Source organism: Salmo salar, chromosome 21 (genome assembly GCF_965601325.2).
Source record: "Salmo salar chromosome 21, fSalSal1, whole genome shotgun sequence".
NCBI classification, from domain to species: domain Eukaryota; kingdom Metazoa; phylum Chordata; class Actinopteri; order Salmoniformes; family Salmonidae; genus Salmo; species Salmo salar.
Genome location: NC_138311.1, coordinates 34,178,932 through 34,200,024, shown reverse-complemented (window position 1 = coordinate 34,200,024; position 21,093 = coordinate 34,178,932). Strand labels below are relative to the sequence as shown.

The 21,093-nt window shown below is 42.9% G+C and overlaps 1 protein-coding gene across 2 annotated transcripts in view; it reads left to right on the top strand.

Moving 5' to 3' along the window:
- The window catches only part of LOC106582166 (tumor necrosis factor receptor superfamily member EDAR), a 55,876-nt gene that overhangs the window by 32,567 nt on the left and 2,216 nt on the right, over window positions 1-21,093 (top strand). For both annotated transcript variants that reach the window (XM_014164970.3, XM_014164969.3), the window contains exons 4-10: window positions 7,707-7,888; window positions 10,084-10,169; window positions 13,974-14,183; window positions 15,019-15,093; window positions 16,691-16,763; window positions 19,558-19,831; window positions 19,936-19,996. In XM_014164970.3, coding sequence (XP_014020445.1) covers window positions 7,707-7,888; window positions 10,084-10,169; window positions 13,974-14,183; window positions 15,019-15,093; window positions 16,691-16,763; window positions 19,558-19,831; window positions 19,936-19,996 — 961 coding nt within the window. The remainder of the gene's footprint in view (window positions 1-7,706; window positions 7,889-10,083; window positions 10,170-13,973; window positions 14,184-15,018; window positions 15,094-16,690; window positions 16,764-19,557; window positions 19,832-19,935; window positions 19,997-21,093) is intronic.

Below are 21,093 nucleotides of genomic sequence, written 5' to 3'. Positions count from 1 at the left end.
GTGGCTCAGGTAGTGCAGCTCATCCAGGATGGCACATCAATGCGAGCTGTGGCAAGAAGGTTTGCTGTGTCTGTCAGCGTAGTGTCCAGAGCATGGAGGTGCTACCAGGAGACAGGCCAGTACATCAGAAGATGTGGAGGAGGCCGTAGGAGGGCAACAACCCAGCAGCAGGACCGCTACCTCCGCCTTTGTGCAAGGAGGAGCAGGAGAAGCACTGCCAGAGCCCTGCAAAATGACCTCCAGCAGGCCACAAATGTGCATGTGTCTGCTCAAACGGTCAGAAACAGACTCCATGAGGGTGATATGAGGGCCCGACGTCCACAGGTGGGGGTTGTGCTTACAGCCCAACACCGTGCAGGATGTTTGGCATTTGCCAGAGAACACCAAGATTGGCAAATTCGCCACTGGCGCCCTGTGCTCTTCACAGATGAAAGCAGGTTCACACTGAGGACATGTGACAGACGTGACAGTCTGGAGACGCCGTGGAGAACGTTCTGCTGCCTGCAACATCCTCCAGCATGACCGGTTTGGCGGTGGGTCAGTCATGGTGTGGGGTGGCATTTCTTTGGGGGGCCGCACAGCCCTCCATGTGCTCGCCAGAGGTAGCCTGACTGCCATTAGGTCCCGAGATGAGATCCTCAGACCCCTTGTGAGACCATATGCTGGTGCGGTTGGCCCTGGGTTCCTCCTAATGCAAGACAAGGCTAGACCTCATGTGGCTGGAGTGTGTCAGCAGTTCCTGCAAGAGGAAGGCATTGATGCTATGGACTGGCCCGCCCGTTCCCCAGACCTGAATCCAATTGAGCACATCTGGGACATCATGTCTCGCTCCATCCACCAACGCCACGTTGCACCACAGACTGTCCAGGAGTTGGCGGATGCTTTAGTCCAGGTCTGGGAGGAGATCCCTCAGGAGACCATCCGCCACCTCATCAGGAGCATGCCCAGGCGTTGTAGGGAGGTCATACAGGCACGTGGAGGCCACACACACTACTGAGCCTCATTTTGACTTGTTTTAAGGACATTACATCAAAGTTGGATCAACCTGTAGTGTGGTTTTCCACTTTAATTTTGAGTGTGACTCCAAATCCAGACCTCCATGGGTTGATAAATTGGATTTCCATTGATTATTTTTGTGTGATTTTGTTGTCAGCACATTCAACTATGTAAAGAAAAAAGTATTTAATAAGATTATTACTTTCATTCAGATCTAGGATGTGTTGTTTAAGTGTTCCCTTTATTTTTTTGAGCAGTATACATAATTCACAATGATAGGCTAATACTGTCACCCATCAGACTATTCTTAATTGAATGTTGTCTTTACATATACTAAATAATATATGTGTGGAATTCATTTGGATTTAGAATGGACCATTATCAGGCAGCTGTCTTGGAACAGGGGCAGGGGAACAAATACATGTGGTCTATACACTTAAATAGCGAATGGAGAACACTTTTTCCGTGTTTAATTGTCATGCCAGCCAGGTAGGCTATACTCTTGTTGTAAAGTGAAGCAATGTGCTTAATATTCGGAAAGTTGATAAATAAATATAGTAGGCCTAGCCTATAGAAAGCTGATGGGATCCTGTTTTTAATAGAGGCCATGAAAACAATTTATTTTCTCACGCAGCTGCATAGCCTATAGAAATGTTGAGCAACATGAGTTTGATTAGCTTTTATAAAACATTTGCATTGATGTTAGGCAGTTAGCAAGTTTGGTAGGCTACTAATGACCATCAGCAGCATCAGAGCTTGGAGAAGCCTAATTACCGTGACTAAACGGTCACGTGGAATTTGACTGCAATTATGACTCTTGACCGCCGGTGTGGCGGTAATAATGTCACCATAACAGCCCTACTCTCTAGTCTATCTGTCTGCTCAGACCACCCAGGAAGTTTACCTTACTCACTGGTATACACAAAGGTACACCTCCCACATCAAAGAGTTACCAGCTAAATCCCAGAATGCATGCTCAGATTCAGAAAAGGGAATGAACAGTTTTCACAGTTTGTCATTCCATTTGGATTTTTCCCAAATATTGAAGCCCCTTTGGTAGGATGCAGTAGTCTGTCAGTAGCCATTAGTCATCAGTCCCCGGAGACCACACACACACACACATACACACACACACACACACACACACCTCACACACCTCACACACACACACACACACACACACACACACACACACACACACCACACACACACACACACACACACACACACACACAGCAAAAGGAGCCCTGCTTTTCTCTTTCTCTGTAAATCTAAACAACAGTCACAGACATAGCTAACGGTTTGAATAGTCAGTTCTTTAAACTTGTAAAGTTAAATTGTAGTTATTCAACTCTCCTGTACAATTACAGAAAATGTCAATATCTGCTCATGATTGTAGATTTGGGTAATGACTTGCCAAACAGAGTCTGTGTGCACCATCGCGTTGATTTTGTTCACCCACACCAGACGCGTTCAGGACACGCAGGTTGAAATATCAAAACAAACTCTGAACCAATTATTTTAATTTGGGGACAGGTCAAAACCATTAAACATTTATGGCAAATTAGCTAACAATGAAGAGATGGGAGAGGCAGGACCTGCAGCGCGTTGAGCGTCACAAATAGAACCAAGTTCTATTTTAGCGCCTGGCCATGCAGGCTCACTGAAGCGAGCAGTGTGGGGGTGCAATGATTGAATAACATGTTTGTGTACATTTATTTTGCAACGCTCGCGCACTCGACGCGAGCGGTGTGGTCAGGTTGTAAGAAGAAAAAGAAGCCTGAAGGAAGTAGGAGAGATGATGAGAAACAAATTCGGTTTACTGTTTTATCTGTGGATTAATTATCAGAGTAAAGGACCTTGTGCATTTCGGTAAAAAAGCAACCCAATGTTAATATCCCAGGTCAAATTAGCTAGTAACTGCAAGCTAGTTAGCTAAATTGCCATAAATGCTTAATGCTTTTCGACTTGTCCCCAAATTAATATAATTGGTTCAGAGTTTGTTTTGATATTTCAATCTGCATGTCCTGATCGTGTCTGGTGTGGGTGAACAAAATCAACTTTTGGTTTGGTCAGCATGTTATGCGCACCTGCGCCTCATGAGATTCACCTGGACTCCACACCTTCCTGATTATCTTCCCTATATCTGTCACTCCCCTTGGTTCTTTCCTCAGGTGTTATTGTCTCTGTTTCTTGTCTGCACGCTATTCGTGTTTATTGTTTGTTCAATGTTTTATTTATTATTCAATTTGCACTCCCTGTACTTGCTTCCCGACTTCCAGCGTACACGTTACAGAATAATGCCTCACCAAAGGGAGGCAACAGGGATCTTTATTTTACATTTTTTACTGGTCACGTCTGGTCCAAGTACGGCAGCTGAAGCAACAGCTGTCTCGACAGGTTCTCAAGCCTTGGTTGGCTTGGCAGGCTCCCCACGCCTCAGCCGGCTCTAAAGGCTCCCGCGCCTCAGCAGAAGCGACCGGCTGTTCCTGGTCCTCGGAATCGTCCCTCTGGCCGGCGTCATCCTGTGGCTGGAGCCGCATGTCAGGGAGGAGGTACTGTCACGTGTACTCCTGCTCTCCCTTTCCGGCGCTCTAGATGTCGCCAGATTATTAATCACACCTGCCACCATCGTTACGCGCACCTGTCCCTCATGAGATTCACCTGGACTCCATCACCTTCCTGATTATCTTCCCAATATCTGTCACTTCCCTTGGTTCTTTCCTCGGGTGTTATTAAGTTTCATGTCTGTACGCTATTCGTGTTTCTTGTTTGTTCCATGTTTGATTCATTATTACATTTGCACTTCCTGTACTTGCTTCCCGTCTCCCAGCGTACACGTTACTAACATTACTAACTTGGCATTTAGCTAATTTTTCATATGTGATCAGTAGTAGTAGCAGTGTTGGGAAAGCTACTTAAAAAAACATTGTTTACCAATCCACCATATCACACTGGAAGAAGTTAGGCTATACTAAAGCGAGGCGTCCCGTCAACTGGACAGTTGTAAATCATTCAGTGCCTTGTGTCACGATCGCAGATTTTAACAAATGTCAGTACATATAAGTGTCTTATATCGGCTGAAAGCGTAAATTCTTGTTAATATAACTGCACTGTCCAATGTACAGTAGCTATTACTGCGAAAAAATGCCATGCTATTGTTTGAGGAGAGCTCCTAACAACAAAATACTTTTTTCACCGCGATAGGTTTGATAAATTCACCTCTGAAGGTGAAATGTGTACTTAAATCAGAGCAAGATTTCAGAATGTATCATCCAAAGGGTCCCAGAGAACATGAAGTTTTGTTAGATAAAATCATTTTTCATAACCTAAAAAGGTCCTTAAAACCTCTTACATCTAGATGTTCCGCTAGCGGAACACCGGTCCAATATCCAATGATAGGGCGTGGCGCGAATGACAAATTCCTCAAAAATCCCCAAACTTCCATTTTTCAAACATATGACTATTTTACACCATTTTAAAGACAAGTCTCTCCTTTATCTAACCACATTGTCCGATTTCAAAAAGGGTTTACAACGAAAGCAAAACATTAGATTATGTCAGGAGAGTACCCAGCCAGAAATAATCACACACCCATTTTTCAAGCTAGCATATAATGTCACAAAAACCAAAACCACAGCTAAATGCAGTACTAACCTTTGATGATCTTCATCAGATGACACTCCTAGGACATTATGTTATACAATACATGCATGTTTTGTTCAATCAAGTTCATATTTATATCAAAAAACAGCTTTTTACATTAGCATGTGACGTTCAGAACTAGCATACCCACCGAAAACTTCCGGTAAATTTACTAAATTACTCACGATAAACGTTCACAAAAAACATAACAATTATTTTAAGAATTATAGATACAGAACTCCTTTATGCAATCGCGGTGTCCGATTTTAAAATAGCTTTTCGGTGAAAGCACATTTTGCAATATTCTGAGTAGATAACCCGGCCATCACAGGCTAGCTATTTTGACACCCACCAAGTTTGGCACTCACCAAACTCAGATTTACTATAAGAAAAATTGGATTACCTTTGCTGTTCTTCGTCCGAATGCACTCCCAGGACTTCTACTTCCACACCAATGTTGTTTTTGTTCCAAATAATCCATAGTTATATCCAAATAGCGGCGTTTTGTTCTTGCGTTCAAGACCTCTATACGAAGGGTGACGCGCCGGCGCGTATCGTGACAAAAAATGTCAAAATATTCCATTACCGTACTTCGAAGCATGTCAAACGCTGTTTAAAATCAATTTTTATGCGATTTTTCTCGTAAAATAGCGATAATATTCTGACCGGGAGACGTCGTTTTCGTTCAAAGACTGAAAATGTAAAATGGACTCTTCACGTGTACGCCCGTTTCATTGTTCTCAGATCGACCACTATCCAAATGCGCTACTGTTTTTCAGCCAGCTACTGCAGAGTCATCATTCAACGTTCTGGCGCCTTCTGAGAGCCTATGGGAGCCTTAAAAAATGTCACGTTACAGCAGAGATCCTCTATTTTCCATAAAGAGGCTATAGAAGGCCAAGAAATGGTCAGAGAGGGCACTTCCTGTATGCAATCTTCTCAGGTTTTGGCCTGCCATATGAGTTCTGTTATACTCACAGACACCATTCAAACAGTTTTAGAAACTTTAGGGTGTTTTCTATCCAAATCAAACAATTATATGCATATTCTAGTTTCTGGGCAGGAGTAATAACCAGATTAAATCGGGTACGTTTTTTATCCGGCAGTGAAAATACTGCCCCCTATCCTAAACAGGATATAGTATGCACGATCGATTTTGTATTTCCACTCGTTCAATTTGCAGAGAAAGGAATCTGTGAAAATCTAACCCTAAACGTTGTTACAACCAGTCAAATCACGTACGTATTTATTCCTCAGAGATCCTAGAACGTAACCAGACTTCACTATTTAATTAGGGGTGTAGTATATCCTATAGGACACCAAATTTGGTCAGAGAGCGACACCTTCATGGCACACCAATGATGCGGGCGGTCTTCACTTGATCGACTGTATCTTTGTCAAATAAGCACCAATCGGGGTCAAACAAAGCTAGCTAGATAGCCAATGAGCTGGGCTCCATATCTGTCGCAAAATGTAGCTGCTAACCTTGTGCGACAGCAAGCCTTTTCCTTTTGGACAAAAAGTATAAGAATATGGAGAGTTATGAAGTTATGAAAACTGGGTGTTTTGAAAATGTTGAACTTATAATATGGCTACTAATACTGGAAAAGCTAAATCAAAGTCCAAGTGTACAGATTTGACAATATTCTTGCAGAAAAATGTTATGTGAATGTTAATGTCGCCTTCACGATTTGCCCAAATGTACCTGGGTGACTTCACACTAAATGTCATGTAGTTTGCTCATACTTCAAGTTATCCGTCTGAAACTTTGCACATACACTGCTGCCATCTTGTGAACACCATCAGAATTACAACCAGAGTGGCTAGATGTGGGACCTTTCTGTTGCATTTCAAAGATGGTGGTAGAAAAAATAACGGTTGTTTTTTTTCTTTGTATTTTCTTCTACCAGATCTATTGTGTTATATTCTCTTACATTTAATTCACATTTCCACAAACGTCAAAGTGTTTCCTTTCAAATGGTACCAAGAATATGCATATCCTTGCTTCAGGGCCTGAGCTACAGGCAGTTAGATTTGGGTATGTCATTTTAGGTGAAAATTGAAAAAAAGGGGGCTATCCTATCCCTAAGAAGTTTTAAGAAAAATATAGTTTACTTAACTGAAGTTACTTAGAAAATGTAGTTCACTACATCCAAACTACTTTGTGTAAAATGATAATGATAAACAAATTGCAACAGATCACTCTGGAGTCAGCTGTTAACAGAATGTGTAATTTAGCCAATTAAACACAAAAACAATGTTTCGAGTGTGAATTATGCAGGTCTGATGGCAAAAAAGAAAGGAAGTTGTCTACTTCACCCATATTTTATTTTTGCTAAAAAAGTAGTGTGTAGTTCCAGTAGTTAGCTACACTAACTACTGGAACTAGTTAGTGTAGCTAACTAATTCCCCCACATACACATGAAACAGCACTCTCCCACATAGATCTGATGTGATCTGATACAGCAGATGGTTTTAATGCACGCTGGTTTACAATGACCATGGAGACAGGACAAAAATGCTTCTATTGGATTTTATCTGGAGAAGGTTTATATGAACCAACAGAAGTAAAGTCAACCAGGAGATCTAAAGCTGGGCTGATCCACTCTGACAGAATCCTACTGATAAGTTAATCCAGCTTTTATCAGAGGATCAAAGTGGATATATTGGACAAGCCAATAAAGTAGGAAGTCGGAATATAGTGTTTCTGAAGTCTGTAGGACAAGTAGCAGCTTGGCTTTAGGATGGAGCTTCAACTGTTCTAATAAAGATAGATCAAACAATGGTCTGCCTGTCAGACTATGCAGGGTATTGGTTGTTGTCACAACTCCCCACTGTGAGAAGTGAATACGTCTGGGACTGTTTAAGATGACCTCCCACTTTATTCCATACTAGAACATCAATTTCCTCTTTATCGCCACATGTAGTGCAGTACAAACACAAAGACACACACACACACACACACTAGGCAAACTACACCAACACCCCGAATGAAAATGTTCAGAACGACTCATGTCCTGTTCTTGTAACCAATCACATTTTATTGCCTGTTTGTGATGTTGCAGAACTGTGGCTATGGGACTAAGGATGAGGACTTTGTGTGTGTGTCGTGTCCGCCGGGGAAGTACTCGAAGGGAAAGTATGAGATCTGCAGGAGACATAAGGACTGTGAAGGTCTGTACCGTGCTACAGTACTCAAACCTGGAACACCAGACAATGATGCAGACTGTGGACCCTGCTTACCTGGGTATGTGCACACACACAAGACAACACACACATAAGACAACACACACACACACATTTGAAGACACGCAGGCATGCAAATTTACACACATACACTACCGTTCAAAAGTTTGTGTCACTTAAAAATGTCCTTGTTTTTTTAAAGAAAAGAACATTTTTGACCATTAAAATAACATGAAATTGATCATAAATACAGTGTAGACATTGTTAATGTTGTAACTGGCTATTGTAGCTGGAAACGGCAGATTTTTTATGGAATATCTACATTAGCGTAGAGAGGCCTATTATGAGCAACCATCACTCCTGTGTTCCAACTGGCAGCTTCATTAAATAGTACCCGCAAAACACCAGTCTCAACGTCAACAGTGAAGAGATGACTCTGGAATGCTGGCCTTCTAGGCAGAGTTGCAAAGAAAAATCCATATCTCAGACTGGCCAATAAAAAGAAAAGATTAAGATGGGCAAATTAACACAGACACTGGACAGAGGAACTCTGAGTCGCCTCTTCACTGTTGACATCGAGACTGGTGTTTTACGGGTGCTATTTAATGAAGCTGCCAGTTGAGGACTTGTGAGGCGTCTGTTTCTCAAACTAGATAGTCTAATGTACTTGTCCTCTTGCTCAGTTGTGCACCGGGGCCTCCTACTCTTTCTATTCTGGTTAAGGCCAGTTTGCGCTGTTCTGTAAAGGGAGTAGTACACAGCGTTGTACGAGATCTTTAGTTTCTTAGCAATTTCTCGCATGGAGTAGCCTTCATTTCTCAGAACAAGAATAGACTGATGAGTTTCAGAAGAAAGGTCTTTGTTTCTGGCCATTTTGTGCCTGTAATCAAACCCACAAATGCTGATGCTCCAGATACTCAACTAATCTAAAGAAGGCCAGTTTTATTGCTCCCTTAATCAGAACAACAGTTTTCAGCTGTGCTAACATAATTGTAAAAGGTTTTCTAATGATCAATTAGCCTTAAAAATTATAAACTTGGATTCGCTAACACAACGTGCCATTGGAACACAGGAGTGATGGTTGCTCATAATGGGCCTCTGTACGCATATGTAGATATTCCATAACAAATCTGTTTCCAGCTACAATAGTCATTTACAACATTAACAATGTCTACACTGTATTTCTGATCAATTTGATGTTATTTTAATTGACAAACAATTTGCTTTTCTTTTCAAAAACAACGACATTTCTAAGTGACCCCAAACTTTTGAACGGTAGTGTACATTTATGCACACACATACATACCACCGCTATCAGAGAGTGACGTTGATAAGACAGTACCACTTCATAGGACACTTCTCTGCCACATCGCCCCTGTTTCCCCCCCACGTTTTCATATCACACAGCCACAGCCTGGTCTAACCCTCCATTGGCCATGCTATCCGCCTCAATTACCCAGTTACCATCTGGTCACCCACAAACATGGAGGCAGGAGAAGATATAAACTGTTACAGGACCGACTCAATGCTCTGATCTTCTCCACCCCCACCTCCCTCTCTCTCACTCTCTCTCTTTCTCTCTACCATATGATGTTGTTCAGTGACTGTACCACCTCAAAGACATTCTTGGGTTTCAATTGAGTTTAAAGTCAATATACAGACTAGAGTGTTTTAGCATTACTGGCTGCTTTAATAACTCAATCTCACTGTACTGTACTGGGGGAATACTGAACACTGCCTGCCTTTGTCGGGGATGGAATCGAAATGCTTCTTTATTAAATCATAGTTTACTTAAGTCCTCACCAAACACATCTTTAGTAGAATGGCATTTTAATCTCAGGTTTAATGCTTTTGTGGTCCTGGTTTTCATCCTGGAGATCTGGTGTGCATGTTTGATTGAAAGTGGTTTAATAGTCCTCACTGATTAATGGTAGATGGTCTCCGCTAGAGGCCTAGAGGACTCCACGCTCTGAAGCAGCCTCCCTTCTCTTCCTCTGTCACAGCTCAGGGCTAAATAATATCTCTATCTAACCTAATGGGATACAGTACCTCTCTCTTCCCTCTGGGCATCAGTTTAACCTTTTCACCTCCAGCTGTTATTGAGACACTTCTCCTCTCAAATACTTACATATTCACACTGTGTATCTTAATAACATATCTCTGCGTATCTTAATAACATCTCTCTGTGTATAATAAGAGAATAATATGTATCAGTATTGTTCTCTAAATGTTCTCTCTGTGCTTCCTCTCTGTCAGGTATTACATCCAGGAGAACCGGCCCAGGAACCTGTATGGGATGGTCTGTCACTCGTGTCAAAATGCACCGCGCAACACTAAAGAGTGTACGTTTTCTTATACCTGACACGTTCTACAACACAAACAGAACCAGAACCCAGGCCAGAGAGTGTCAGAGACAGTCACAGAGGGACCGAGAGCGATACTTGTAAGGTCAGGCGAGTGAGGGCTGCGGAGGGCTGGGACCAGTTAGTGAACACAGACAGACAGAGCAGAACATAGGGAGCATCAGCATGACGTTATCTCACCATGGTCTGGAACTGCTTCCTCATAGTGGTGCTTGACCCTAGGAATTGTTTTTAGTGTCCGTCGCTCAAAGCAACACTCCCTGGCACATTGTTTTGCCCGGAAATTGAAATCATTATTATTGTGTCATTTTAATGACTGTGTTTTGAAACATGACAACCTTAAACAGACTGGAACCTGCTGTGAGGAGGATGGGAGAGAGAGGAGGGGAGGATGAGAACAAACGAGTGTATAACAACAAACACACACTTTTCAAAAAGCAGCTAATTGTTTCTTGCAGGCAGAGAGTTAGGGAGGGAGAGAGGGAGGGAAGAGACGTGTGAGGGTACATTTTGATTAACCGTTTTAAAAGTCTTGCAAATACCCAAACCAGAAATATGTAGTTGAAGCGTCGAGTTACTAGCTCGGGGTGAAGGCAGGCCAGCACTCACCAAGTAATCTGTAAATTACCCCGGCTTCCAGCTCAATGCGTGTGTGTGTGTTACCGCGGCTCCCAGCTAGCTCCCAGCACCACGTGGTGTAATAATTAAAACGTTTGGAGGGCATGAAAAAGATTATTAACATGTTTCTGCCTGTCCTGGAGCTTCTCTTCAGCAGCAGCCTGTCATCTCTAGGATATATACAGCGGGGTCCGAAATTATTGACACCCTTGATAAAGATTAGCAAAAATGACTGTACAAAATAAATAATTAAAATACTGAGCTATAGTGTATGCACACATTTTTGGGGAAATTAGATTATTTTATACAAATATAATTGCTCAGAGAAGTGATATTTTTGTTTTCTCAAAAAGGTAAGAGTCAAAATTATTGACACCCCTGTTTCCAATACCTTTCAATACCTCAACTTGTGAGGATAATGGCACTGAGCCTTTTCCTAAAATGTTTTATGACTTGGAGGACACATTGGGAAGAATATTAGACCATTTCTCCATATAGAATCCTTCCAGATCCTTGACATCCTTTGTCTGCGCTTATGGACTGCCCTCTTCAATTCAAACCACAGGTTTTCAATGGGGTTCATGTCCAGAGACAGAGATGGCCATTGCAAAATGTTGATTTTTGTGGCAAATTAACCATTTATTTGTGGATATTGATGTGTGTGTGGGGTTATTGTCTTGCTGGAAGATCCACTTATGGCCAAGTTTCAGTCTCCTGGCAGAGGCAACCAGGTTTTGGCAAAAATGTCCTGGTACCGTGTAAAGTTCATGATGCCGTTGTCCTTAATAAGGGCCCCAGGACCAGTGGAAGAAAAATAGGCCCACAACATCAAAGACCCCCCCCCCACCATATTTAACAGTAGGTATGGGGTTATTTTCTGCTCATCCATTCTCATTTTTACGCCAAACCCACCACTGGTGTGCGTGGCGAAAGAGCTCTATTTTCATGTCATCCAACAAATGTAAATGCCTGGAGTTTGCTAAACGGCATTTGCACTTGGATTAGAAACAGTGCTTTGATCAGATGACATGAATATAGAGCTCTCTGGCCACACACATCAGTGGTGGGTTTGCCGTTGAAATTAGAATGACCTTTTTGAGAAAATAAAAGTATTACTTGTTAAACAAAATATATTTTTCTGAGCAATTATATTAGTATAAAAGTATAACAAAAAATGTAAGCATACAATATAGCTAAGTATTTGAATAATTTATTTTATAAACAGTCATTTTTGTTCATCTTTATCAAGGTTGTCAATAAGTTCGGACCACGCTGTATGTCTGGACCTCCTCTCTAGGCTATACATATCTATACCATCTGTCTGTCCCTGTTTACCGTCATGTACTCCATATACTGTAACAGGCTAGGTTTGAACTTTGAACCCAGGTCATCGTCTAATATAACTGCAGCTGTTTCATACAATAATAGATTTAATCTGTCTGATCTGATCAGTGAATAAACAGTCTGAAGCAGCATGAAGATGTCCAGAAGCTTTAGAGGAGATGAAGCTGAAAGCCTTAGTCTATTCTGATGTCTGCCTGTAGGAAAGCCTTGGTCTATTCTAATATCTGCCTGTAGGAAAGCCTTGGTCTATTCTAAAGTCTGCCTGTAGGAAAGCCGTAGTCTATTCTGATGTCTGCCTGTAGGATAGTCTGGGTAGCCATTTGATTAGCTGTTCAGGAGTCTTATAGCTTGGGGATAGAAGCTGTTAAGAAGCCTTTTGGACCTAGACTTGGCGTTCCGGTACCGCTTGCCGTGCAGTAGCAGAGAGAACAATCTATGACTAGGGTGGCTGGAGTCTTTGGCAATTTTTAGGGCCTTCCTCTGACACCACCTAGTATAGAGGTCCTGGATGGCAGGAAGCTTAGCCCCAGTGATGTACTGGGCCGTACGCACGACCCTCTGTAGTGCCTTGTGGTCGGAGGTTGAGCAGTTGCCATACCAGGCGGTGATGCAACCAATTAGGATGCTCTCGATGGTGCAGCTGTATAACTTTTTGAGGATCTGAGGAACCATGCCAAATATTTTCAGTCTCCTGAGGTGGAATAGGTGTTGGGCGTTCCCTCTTCACGACTGTCTTGGTGTGTTTGGACCATGTTAGTTCGTTGGTGATGTGGACACCAAGGAACTTGAAGCTCTCAACCTGCTCCACTACAGCCCCGTCAATGAGAATGGGGGCATGCTCTGTCCTCTTTTTCCTGTAGTCCACAATCATCTCCTTTGTCTTGTTCACATTGAGGGAGAGGTTGTTAGCCTGACACCACACTGCCAGGTCTCTGACCTCCTCCTTATAGGCTGGCTCATCGTTGTTGGTGATCAGGCCTACCACTGTTGTGTCGTCGGCAAACTTAATGATGGTGTTGGAGTCGTGCTTGGCCATGCAGTCAAGGGTGAACAGGAAGTACAGGAGGGGACTGAGCACACACCCCTCAGGGGCCCCCGTGTAGAGGATGTGTAGTTACCTACCCTTACCACCTGCCCATCAGGAAGTCCAGGATCCAGTTGCAGAGGGAGGTGTTTAGTCCCAGGGTCCTTAGCTTAGTGATGAGTTTCGTGGGCACTATGGTGTTGAACGCTGAGCTGTAGTCAATGAACAGCATTCTCATGTAGGTGTTCCTTTTGTCTAGGTGGGAAAGGGCAGCGTGGAGTGCAATAGAGATTGCATCATCTAGTGATCTTTACATTTACATTTTAGTCATTTAGCAGATGCTCTTATCCAGAGCGACTTACAGTAGAGTGCATACATTTTTATTACATTTTAAATACTGGCCCCCCGTGGGAATCGAACCCACAACCCTGGCATTGCAAGCGCCATGCTCTTCCAACTGAGCTACAGTGGGACTACAGTTGGGTAGATATGCAAATTGGAGTGGGTGTAGGGTTTCTGGGATAATGGTGTTGATGTGAGCCATGACCAACCTTTCAAAGCACTTCATGGCTACAGGTCAGTAGTCATTTAGGCAGTTTACCTTAGTGTTCTTAGGCACAGGGACTACGGTGGTCTGCTTGAATGATCAAAGCTTGATGATTAGTTTATTATTTGAATCAGCTGTGTAGTGCTAGGCCAAAAACCAAAACATGCACCCCTTGGGATCCAAGACATGGCTTCCTTCAGATACAGAAGTAGTATTTGTGTTGTAACTGTGTAGTATCTGTGTGTTCCAGGCTTGCTTACCAAAGCTGTGTTGTCAGGCAAAGCCCCCAGTGTCTCAACCAGTAGTACCACCATGTTCCCTCACCCTCACAAAGACCCCACAGGACAGGGTCACCTAGCAACCGCTCTCATCATCGCCATGTCAACCATCTTCATCATGGCCATCGCCATTGTCCTCATCATCATGTTCTACATCCTCAAAGCCAAGCCCAGCGGACAGGGTAACACTCACAAACACACATACTCACACAGACACCCAGCGGGCAGGATAACACTTACACACACACATACTCACACAGACACCCAGCGGGCAGGGTAACACTCACAAACACACATACTCACACAGACACCCAGCAGGCAGGATAACACTCACACACACACATACTCACACAGACACCCAGCGGGCAGGATAACACTCACACACACACATACTTACACAGACACCCAGCGGGCAGGACAACACTCACACACACACATGCTCACACCCAGACACCCAGCAGGCAGGACAACACTTACACACACACATGCTCACACCCAGACACCCAGCAGGCAGGACAACACTTGCACACACACATACTCACACCCAGACACCCAGCAGGCAGGATAACACTCACACACACACATACTCACACAGACACCCAGCGGGCAGAATAACACTCACACACACACATACTCACACCCAGACACCCAGCGGGCAGGATAACACTCACACACACACATACTCACACACAGACACCCAGCAGGCAGGATAACACTCACACACACACATACTCACACCCAGACACCCAGCGGGCAGGATAACACACACACATACTCACACAGACACCCAGCGGACAGGGTAACACTCACACACACACATACTCACACACAGACACCCAGCGGGCAGGATAACACTCACACACACACATACTCACACAGATACCCAGCGGGCAGGATAACACTCACACACACACATACTCACACAGACACCCAGCGGGCAGGATAACACTCACACACACACACACACACACACTAAACTTTCTCTCTCTCTCTCTCTCTCTCTCTCTGTGTTCACAGCATGCTGCTCTGGTCAGGTGGTGAAGGCTGTGGAGGCTCAGACCAACAAACAGGAGGATAAGAATGATGTTCCAGGTGAGGCTACATATACACTACACAACACAGACACAACACACACACACACACACACAGATAGACAACACACTACCTTAGTTAACAGAAAAACACACTACAGAACACAAACTTTTACTTACAGTACCAGTTTTGGCCTCAGACATAATCTATAGTCTGGTTTATTAGACTAATAAAGAGACATTCTTAATCTATAGTCTGGTTTATTAGACTAATAAAGAGACATTCTTAATCTATAGTCTGGTTTATTAGACTAATAAAGAGACATTCTTAATCTATAGTCTGGTTTATTAGACTAATAAAGAGACATTCTTAATCTATAGTCTGGTTTATTAGACTAACATAAAGATACATTCTTAATCTATAGTCTGGTTTATTAGACTAATAAAGAGACATTCTTAATCTATAGTCTGGTTTATTAGACTAATAAAGAGACATTCTTAATCTATAGTCTGGTTTATTAGACTAACATAAAGATACATTCTTAATCTATAGTCTGGTTTATTAGACTAATAAAGAGACATTCTTAATCTATAGTCTGGTTTATTAGACTAATAAAGAGACATTCTTAATCTATAGTCTGGTTTATTAGACTAACATAAAGATACATTCTTAATCTATAGTCTGGTTTATTAGACTAATAAAGAGACATTCTTAATCTATAGTCTGGTTTATTAGACTAATAAAGAGACATTCTTAATCTATAGTCTGGTTTATTAGACTAACATAAAGATACATTCTTAATCTATAGTCTGGTTTATTAGACTAATAAAGAGACATTCTCATACCTGATGGCTGTCTGTCAGGCCTGATGTGTGTGTGTGTGTGTGTGTGTGTGTGTGTGTGTGTGTGTGTGTGTGTGTGTGTGTGTGTGTGTGTGTGTGTGTGTGTGTGTGTGGGTTGACAATGGTGAGGAGTACATTCCGTGTGCAGTGAGCACAGCATGGTGGAATGTTTAGATTAGACTGTGGTGCTAGCTCTAGGCCATCAGTGTTCCCCTCTCACTAGAACGTTAACAACCAACTGACTCCTTCAGGGGTTATCAACCTCACGATAATACACCTACTGTCATCTCAAATAGGCCTACCATGTTACCTCCAGTATGCTAATAGTTATACATATAGTCCTTTAGGTTTAGGAATCAAACCTGCGTGTTTGGGTTTGCAAATTAAGAATCACAAACATAAGTGTTTTTATTCTTAAAACTGAATGTCTGTTTACATTTTCTCCGTGTATTGGTGAAAGCATACTGTATGGTGTGTGTATGTTTTGGGGAAAGTGTGCGTGCATGTGTGTGCATTAAGCAGCTGTCTCATAAGTCTCTATGATTGACATTTCCGGTAGAGCTGGGAGCTATGAGTCTGTCTGAGACGTCTCTGAGGTGTACACCATCTAGGCTGACAGTGCCAGACACTTACAGGCTTTAAACTTTGATATAATTGCATTTGAACACTACAGTCCTGTTAATTGATTTATTTTGAAAATAATGGGCCCTTTATGCCCCAGGTTATTTTGATGATAATTTCTGACTTTTACCAGTGTTAAAAGAACTGTGTGAGAAATAACGTTTGATAAACAAAATGTGTTTTCTTTCTTTCAGACAATGTTGTAATTTTCTCTGAAAAGGATGAATTTGACAAACTCAAACCTACGCCTCCGAAGACAGTGAAAAGGTAAGGTATCCTGATCACTTGCACACATGACAAACATCAAACTCACAAACTGAAAAAACAGACACAAAAGGTGTGCAATGGTTACCAATATCTCTAAGATCGTGTGTGTGTGTGTGTGTGTGTGTGTGTGTGTGTGTGTGTGTGTGTGTGTGTGTGTGTGGGGGGGGGGGGGGGGGGGGGGGGGGCTGCAAGCTTGTTTTTGTGCATGTCTGAGTTGCGTAGGGGTTGTGTACACCGTAAAACCAAGTGTTTAGAATCTTAACACATAACTAAAAACTTTTCTGTAACACTTTTTAAACCTGTCAAGGTATTTTGAATTTCGATGAAAACGCGTCACAGTGTAGATTGTAAACATGAAAACATGTTTATTATCTGTAAGACTTTTTAAATACATGAACACGTTTATTCAGCACAAGGCGTTTAGGTTTTAAACGCTAAACACTGGGGGTGTTGTTTTAACACTGTAGGGTGTAAAGCCGTATTTGCACATTTCCCAGCATGCCTTTCGAATGAATGTGAGCGATTCCGATCCTTGACTGTGTTTGTTAGTAACAGAGACATAGTTGTTGCATTCAATAATTTCACCAAGTGACTGCCTAAGTGAATGTGTTTGAATTAAAAGTAAACCCTTTATGACCACATGTTGCACGTTTCATAAAGCCTTTAGTTATGGCCTAGTTATCCTCAACATTGTGGTCTGAAAATCCTGGCTCATGGGCCACATCAGACCTGCAAGTCACAATACGCTGGTTTTTGAAGTGATTTGTAATTCCTATTGGAATCCAGCCAGAGGGAGGATATCCATTAATTGGAATGTTTTATCAGCCACAACCTGCACTCAGAATGGCTGCTATGGTGAAGGACTTAACAAGACTACCTAAACCTCATGTCAAACTCATTCCACAGAGGGGCAGAGTGTGTGCAGGTTTTCACTTGATTGATGAATTAAGGTCACTAATTAGTAAGGAACTCCCCTGACCTGGTTGTCTAGGGCTTACTTGAAAGTAAAAAGAAAAAAACAGCAGACCCTACATGGAATGAGTTTGACACCCCTGACCTAAACCATCTAAACTGGAACAACTATCTCAGTAACTGGTGCAATAAGTCCAACCTCTTACAGATTAGATTAGTTTAGAAACATGTAAGTTATTTATCTTTGTATAGTATAATATACATTAATCAATCAATATGCATGAGTAAACATAGATATTGAAACAAACTATTCTAAAGATCAACCTACAACAAAGCATGCTGGGAAATATGATAATGAGGCCCCTCCCACGTCTTTTTCCACTCAGAGTTAACGGAAATGAACTCAACACAGTTGAGTAACAATATTTCTTGAATCAAATGTCCTGTTCAGTGCTGAAATGTAGGTAAGGTGACAGACATTCCTAACACTGATCTGAATAAAAAGCAAGGAAAGTCACATCAATTTCTAATGACTAAAGTCATTCTAAACAGTGGTTAAAACACTAGTGGTTAAAATCTGAACTCTAAGGAGAAATGGGTGTTCTCATGGTTGGAAACTGACTGGGAAAAAAACGGACTTTCATGTTTAATCTTGCATTCTAAACGCCTGTGTTTAAGATAAGAACACTTATTGGCAGTTCTAAATGCCTAATGTTTCAGTTTTAAACACTGATGTTTAGGTTATGAACGTGTCACATGGTTCCTGGTTTTACAGTGTAGTGGTTGACTGGGGGCCTCACAGACAGAGGTTCTTTTATCTGTTTTTCGGAATCTGCCTGTAATTAGACTACCACAGGACAAGTCACTGCAGCAGAGCATCGCTGCTAGCCCTTTTAGTGGGGAGACAGTGTGTGTGTGTCCCCTTGCGTGGGCATGGAAAAAACAAGTTCACTTGAGGATTTTTCTGAAGCAGAGTGATTATGTGGCTTTGGAGGGTGAGGTAGCTGAGCACAGATTGGCCCTGGAGGAGGGGAGGGAGAGGGGAGTGGGGGATGAATATAAAGAGAGCGAGGGGAAGGTGGGTAGGAGAGAGAGGCAAAGAGCGGTGAGGAGAGATTGGGGTAAAGAGAGAGAGAGATAATTACTCTATAGCGCAGCCAAACCACCAGGTGGATGACAGCTCCTCGCCCTTCCCCTCTCTGTCCTCTGCTCTCTTTCCCCCTCTCTCCTTTCTTCGGTCTCAACCCCACACTCGCAGACAATGAAGCCTTATTCATTATGACAAGACAGCAATGAGAACAGACATATACACTCACGTAAACATGGATAGACACAGACAATGTGTTTGTTTCATACAGTATCACAAGTCACATGTACACACTGCATATGGTCTGTATGAACAACTCACATGTCAACACACACATTAACATTAGCATTACATCACCTAGCTAGACTCAGCAGAGGTAAACAGTGTGGCTAACTGCATTCCAGAGGATGTGCTAACTCACTGTCTTAGCTTCCAGAGTGGGTGTAGGGTGACTGAGAAACAATACGTGTGTGTGTTCGCGCGTGTGTATGTGCACACATGTAAAAACAATGCTATTGTGTGAGCATCTCTGAGAATATTTGTCAACAAGGTGTTTTTGGGGAGAAAGTCCCAGTGTTACACACACTGTCAGTGGCGTTCTGTGGAACCGAAAGCTAAATATGCAAGCTAAAACAAGAGGCTACTCACAGTATAACAATTAGGCTGAAGCTACATAACATTAGCATAACTAGACACAGCTAAATATCAGTTGAAAAGGTCATGAAGGCTTAGTGTTATTATGCTGACTGATATGGAGATTTGACAACTCAGCTTGATTTTCTTTCTCCTCCCCAGTGAGAATGATGCATCGTCAGAGAACGAGCAGCTGTTGAGTCGTAGTATGGATAGTGATGAGGAGGCAGCCTTGGAGAGGCAGGGGGCAGCTGATCCTAACCCCAGCCTCTGTCTCCTGAACCTGGGAACCAAGCCGGACATCTGCCTGCTTTCCCTGGGGCTCCTCAACAGGGATAAGACTGGATCCAACCCCACCAGCCCTATCAACGCTAACAACATTAGCAATAGCAATGCAAACATCATCAATAACAACAACTACAACAAGGCTACAGGGGTGAGAGAGATCAGTCATTCACATCCAACTATGTACTTTTACAATGTATTGCAATGTAATTACTTTGTAACTTACTTTACCTTTCTCTCTGTCTCTTCCTACAGATTCAGAGCCGGAGGAAAAAGATCCTGGATCTGTATGCTAGAGCCTGCAATGTGGCCGAGGGTGAGAACTCACACGTACACCCCCAGGTTTCAGCCCTATAGAACTGCCCTTTGACTGGTTTCAGCCCTATAGAACTGCCCTTCGACTGGTTTCAGCCCTATAGATCTGCTCTTCGACTGGTTTCAGACCTATAGAACTGCCCTTTGACTGGTTTCAGCCCTATAGATCTGCTCTTCGACTGGTTTCAGCCCTATAGATCTGCTCTTCGACTGGTTTCAGCCCTATAGAACTGCCCTTTGACTGGTTTCAGCCCTATAGAACTGCTCTTCGACTGGTTTCAGCCCTATAGAACTGCCCTTCGACTGGTTTCAGCCCTATAGAACTGCTCTTCGACTGGTTTCAGCCCTATAGAACTGCTCTTCGACTGGTTTCAGCCCTATAGAACTGCCCTTTGACTGGTTTCAGCCCTAAAGAACTGCCCTTCGACTGGTTTCAGGCCTATAGAACTGCCCTTCGACTGGTTTCAGGCCTATAGAACTGCCCTTCGACTGGTTTCAGCCCTATACTACCCTTCGACTGGTTTCAGCCCTATAGAACTGCCCTTCGACTGGTTTCAGCCCTATAGAACTGCCCTTCGACTGGTTTCAGCCCTATACTACCCTTCGACTGGTTTCAGCCCTATAGAACTGCCCTTTGACTGGTTTCAGTCCTATAGAACTGCCCTTTGACTGGTTTCAGTCCTATAGAACTGCCCTTCGACTGGTTTCAGCCCTATAGAACTGCCCTTCGACTGGTTTCAGCCCTATAGAACTGCCCTTCGACTGGTTTCAGGCCTATAGAACTACCCTTCGAATGGTTTCAGCCCTATAGAACTGCCCTTCGACTGGTTTCAGCCCTATAGAACTGCCCTTCGACTGGTTTCAGCCCTATAGAACTACCCTTCGACTGGTTTCAGCCCTATAGAACTGCCCTTCGACTGCTTTCAGCCCTATAGAACTGCCCTTCGACTGGTTTCAGCCCTATAGAACTGCCCTTTGACTGGTTTCAGCCCTATAGAACTGCCCTTCGACTGGTTTCAGTCCTATAGAACTGCCCTTCGACTGGTTTCAGCCCTATAGAACTGCCCTTCGACTGGTTTCAGCCCTATAGAACTGCCC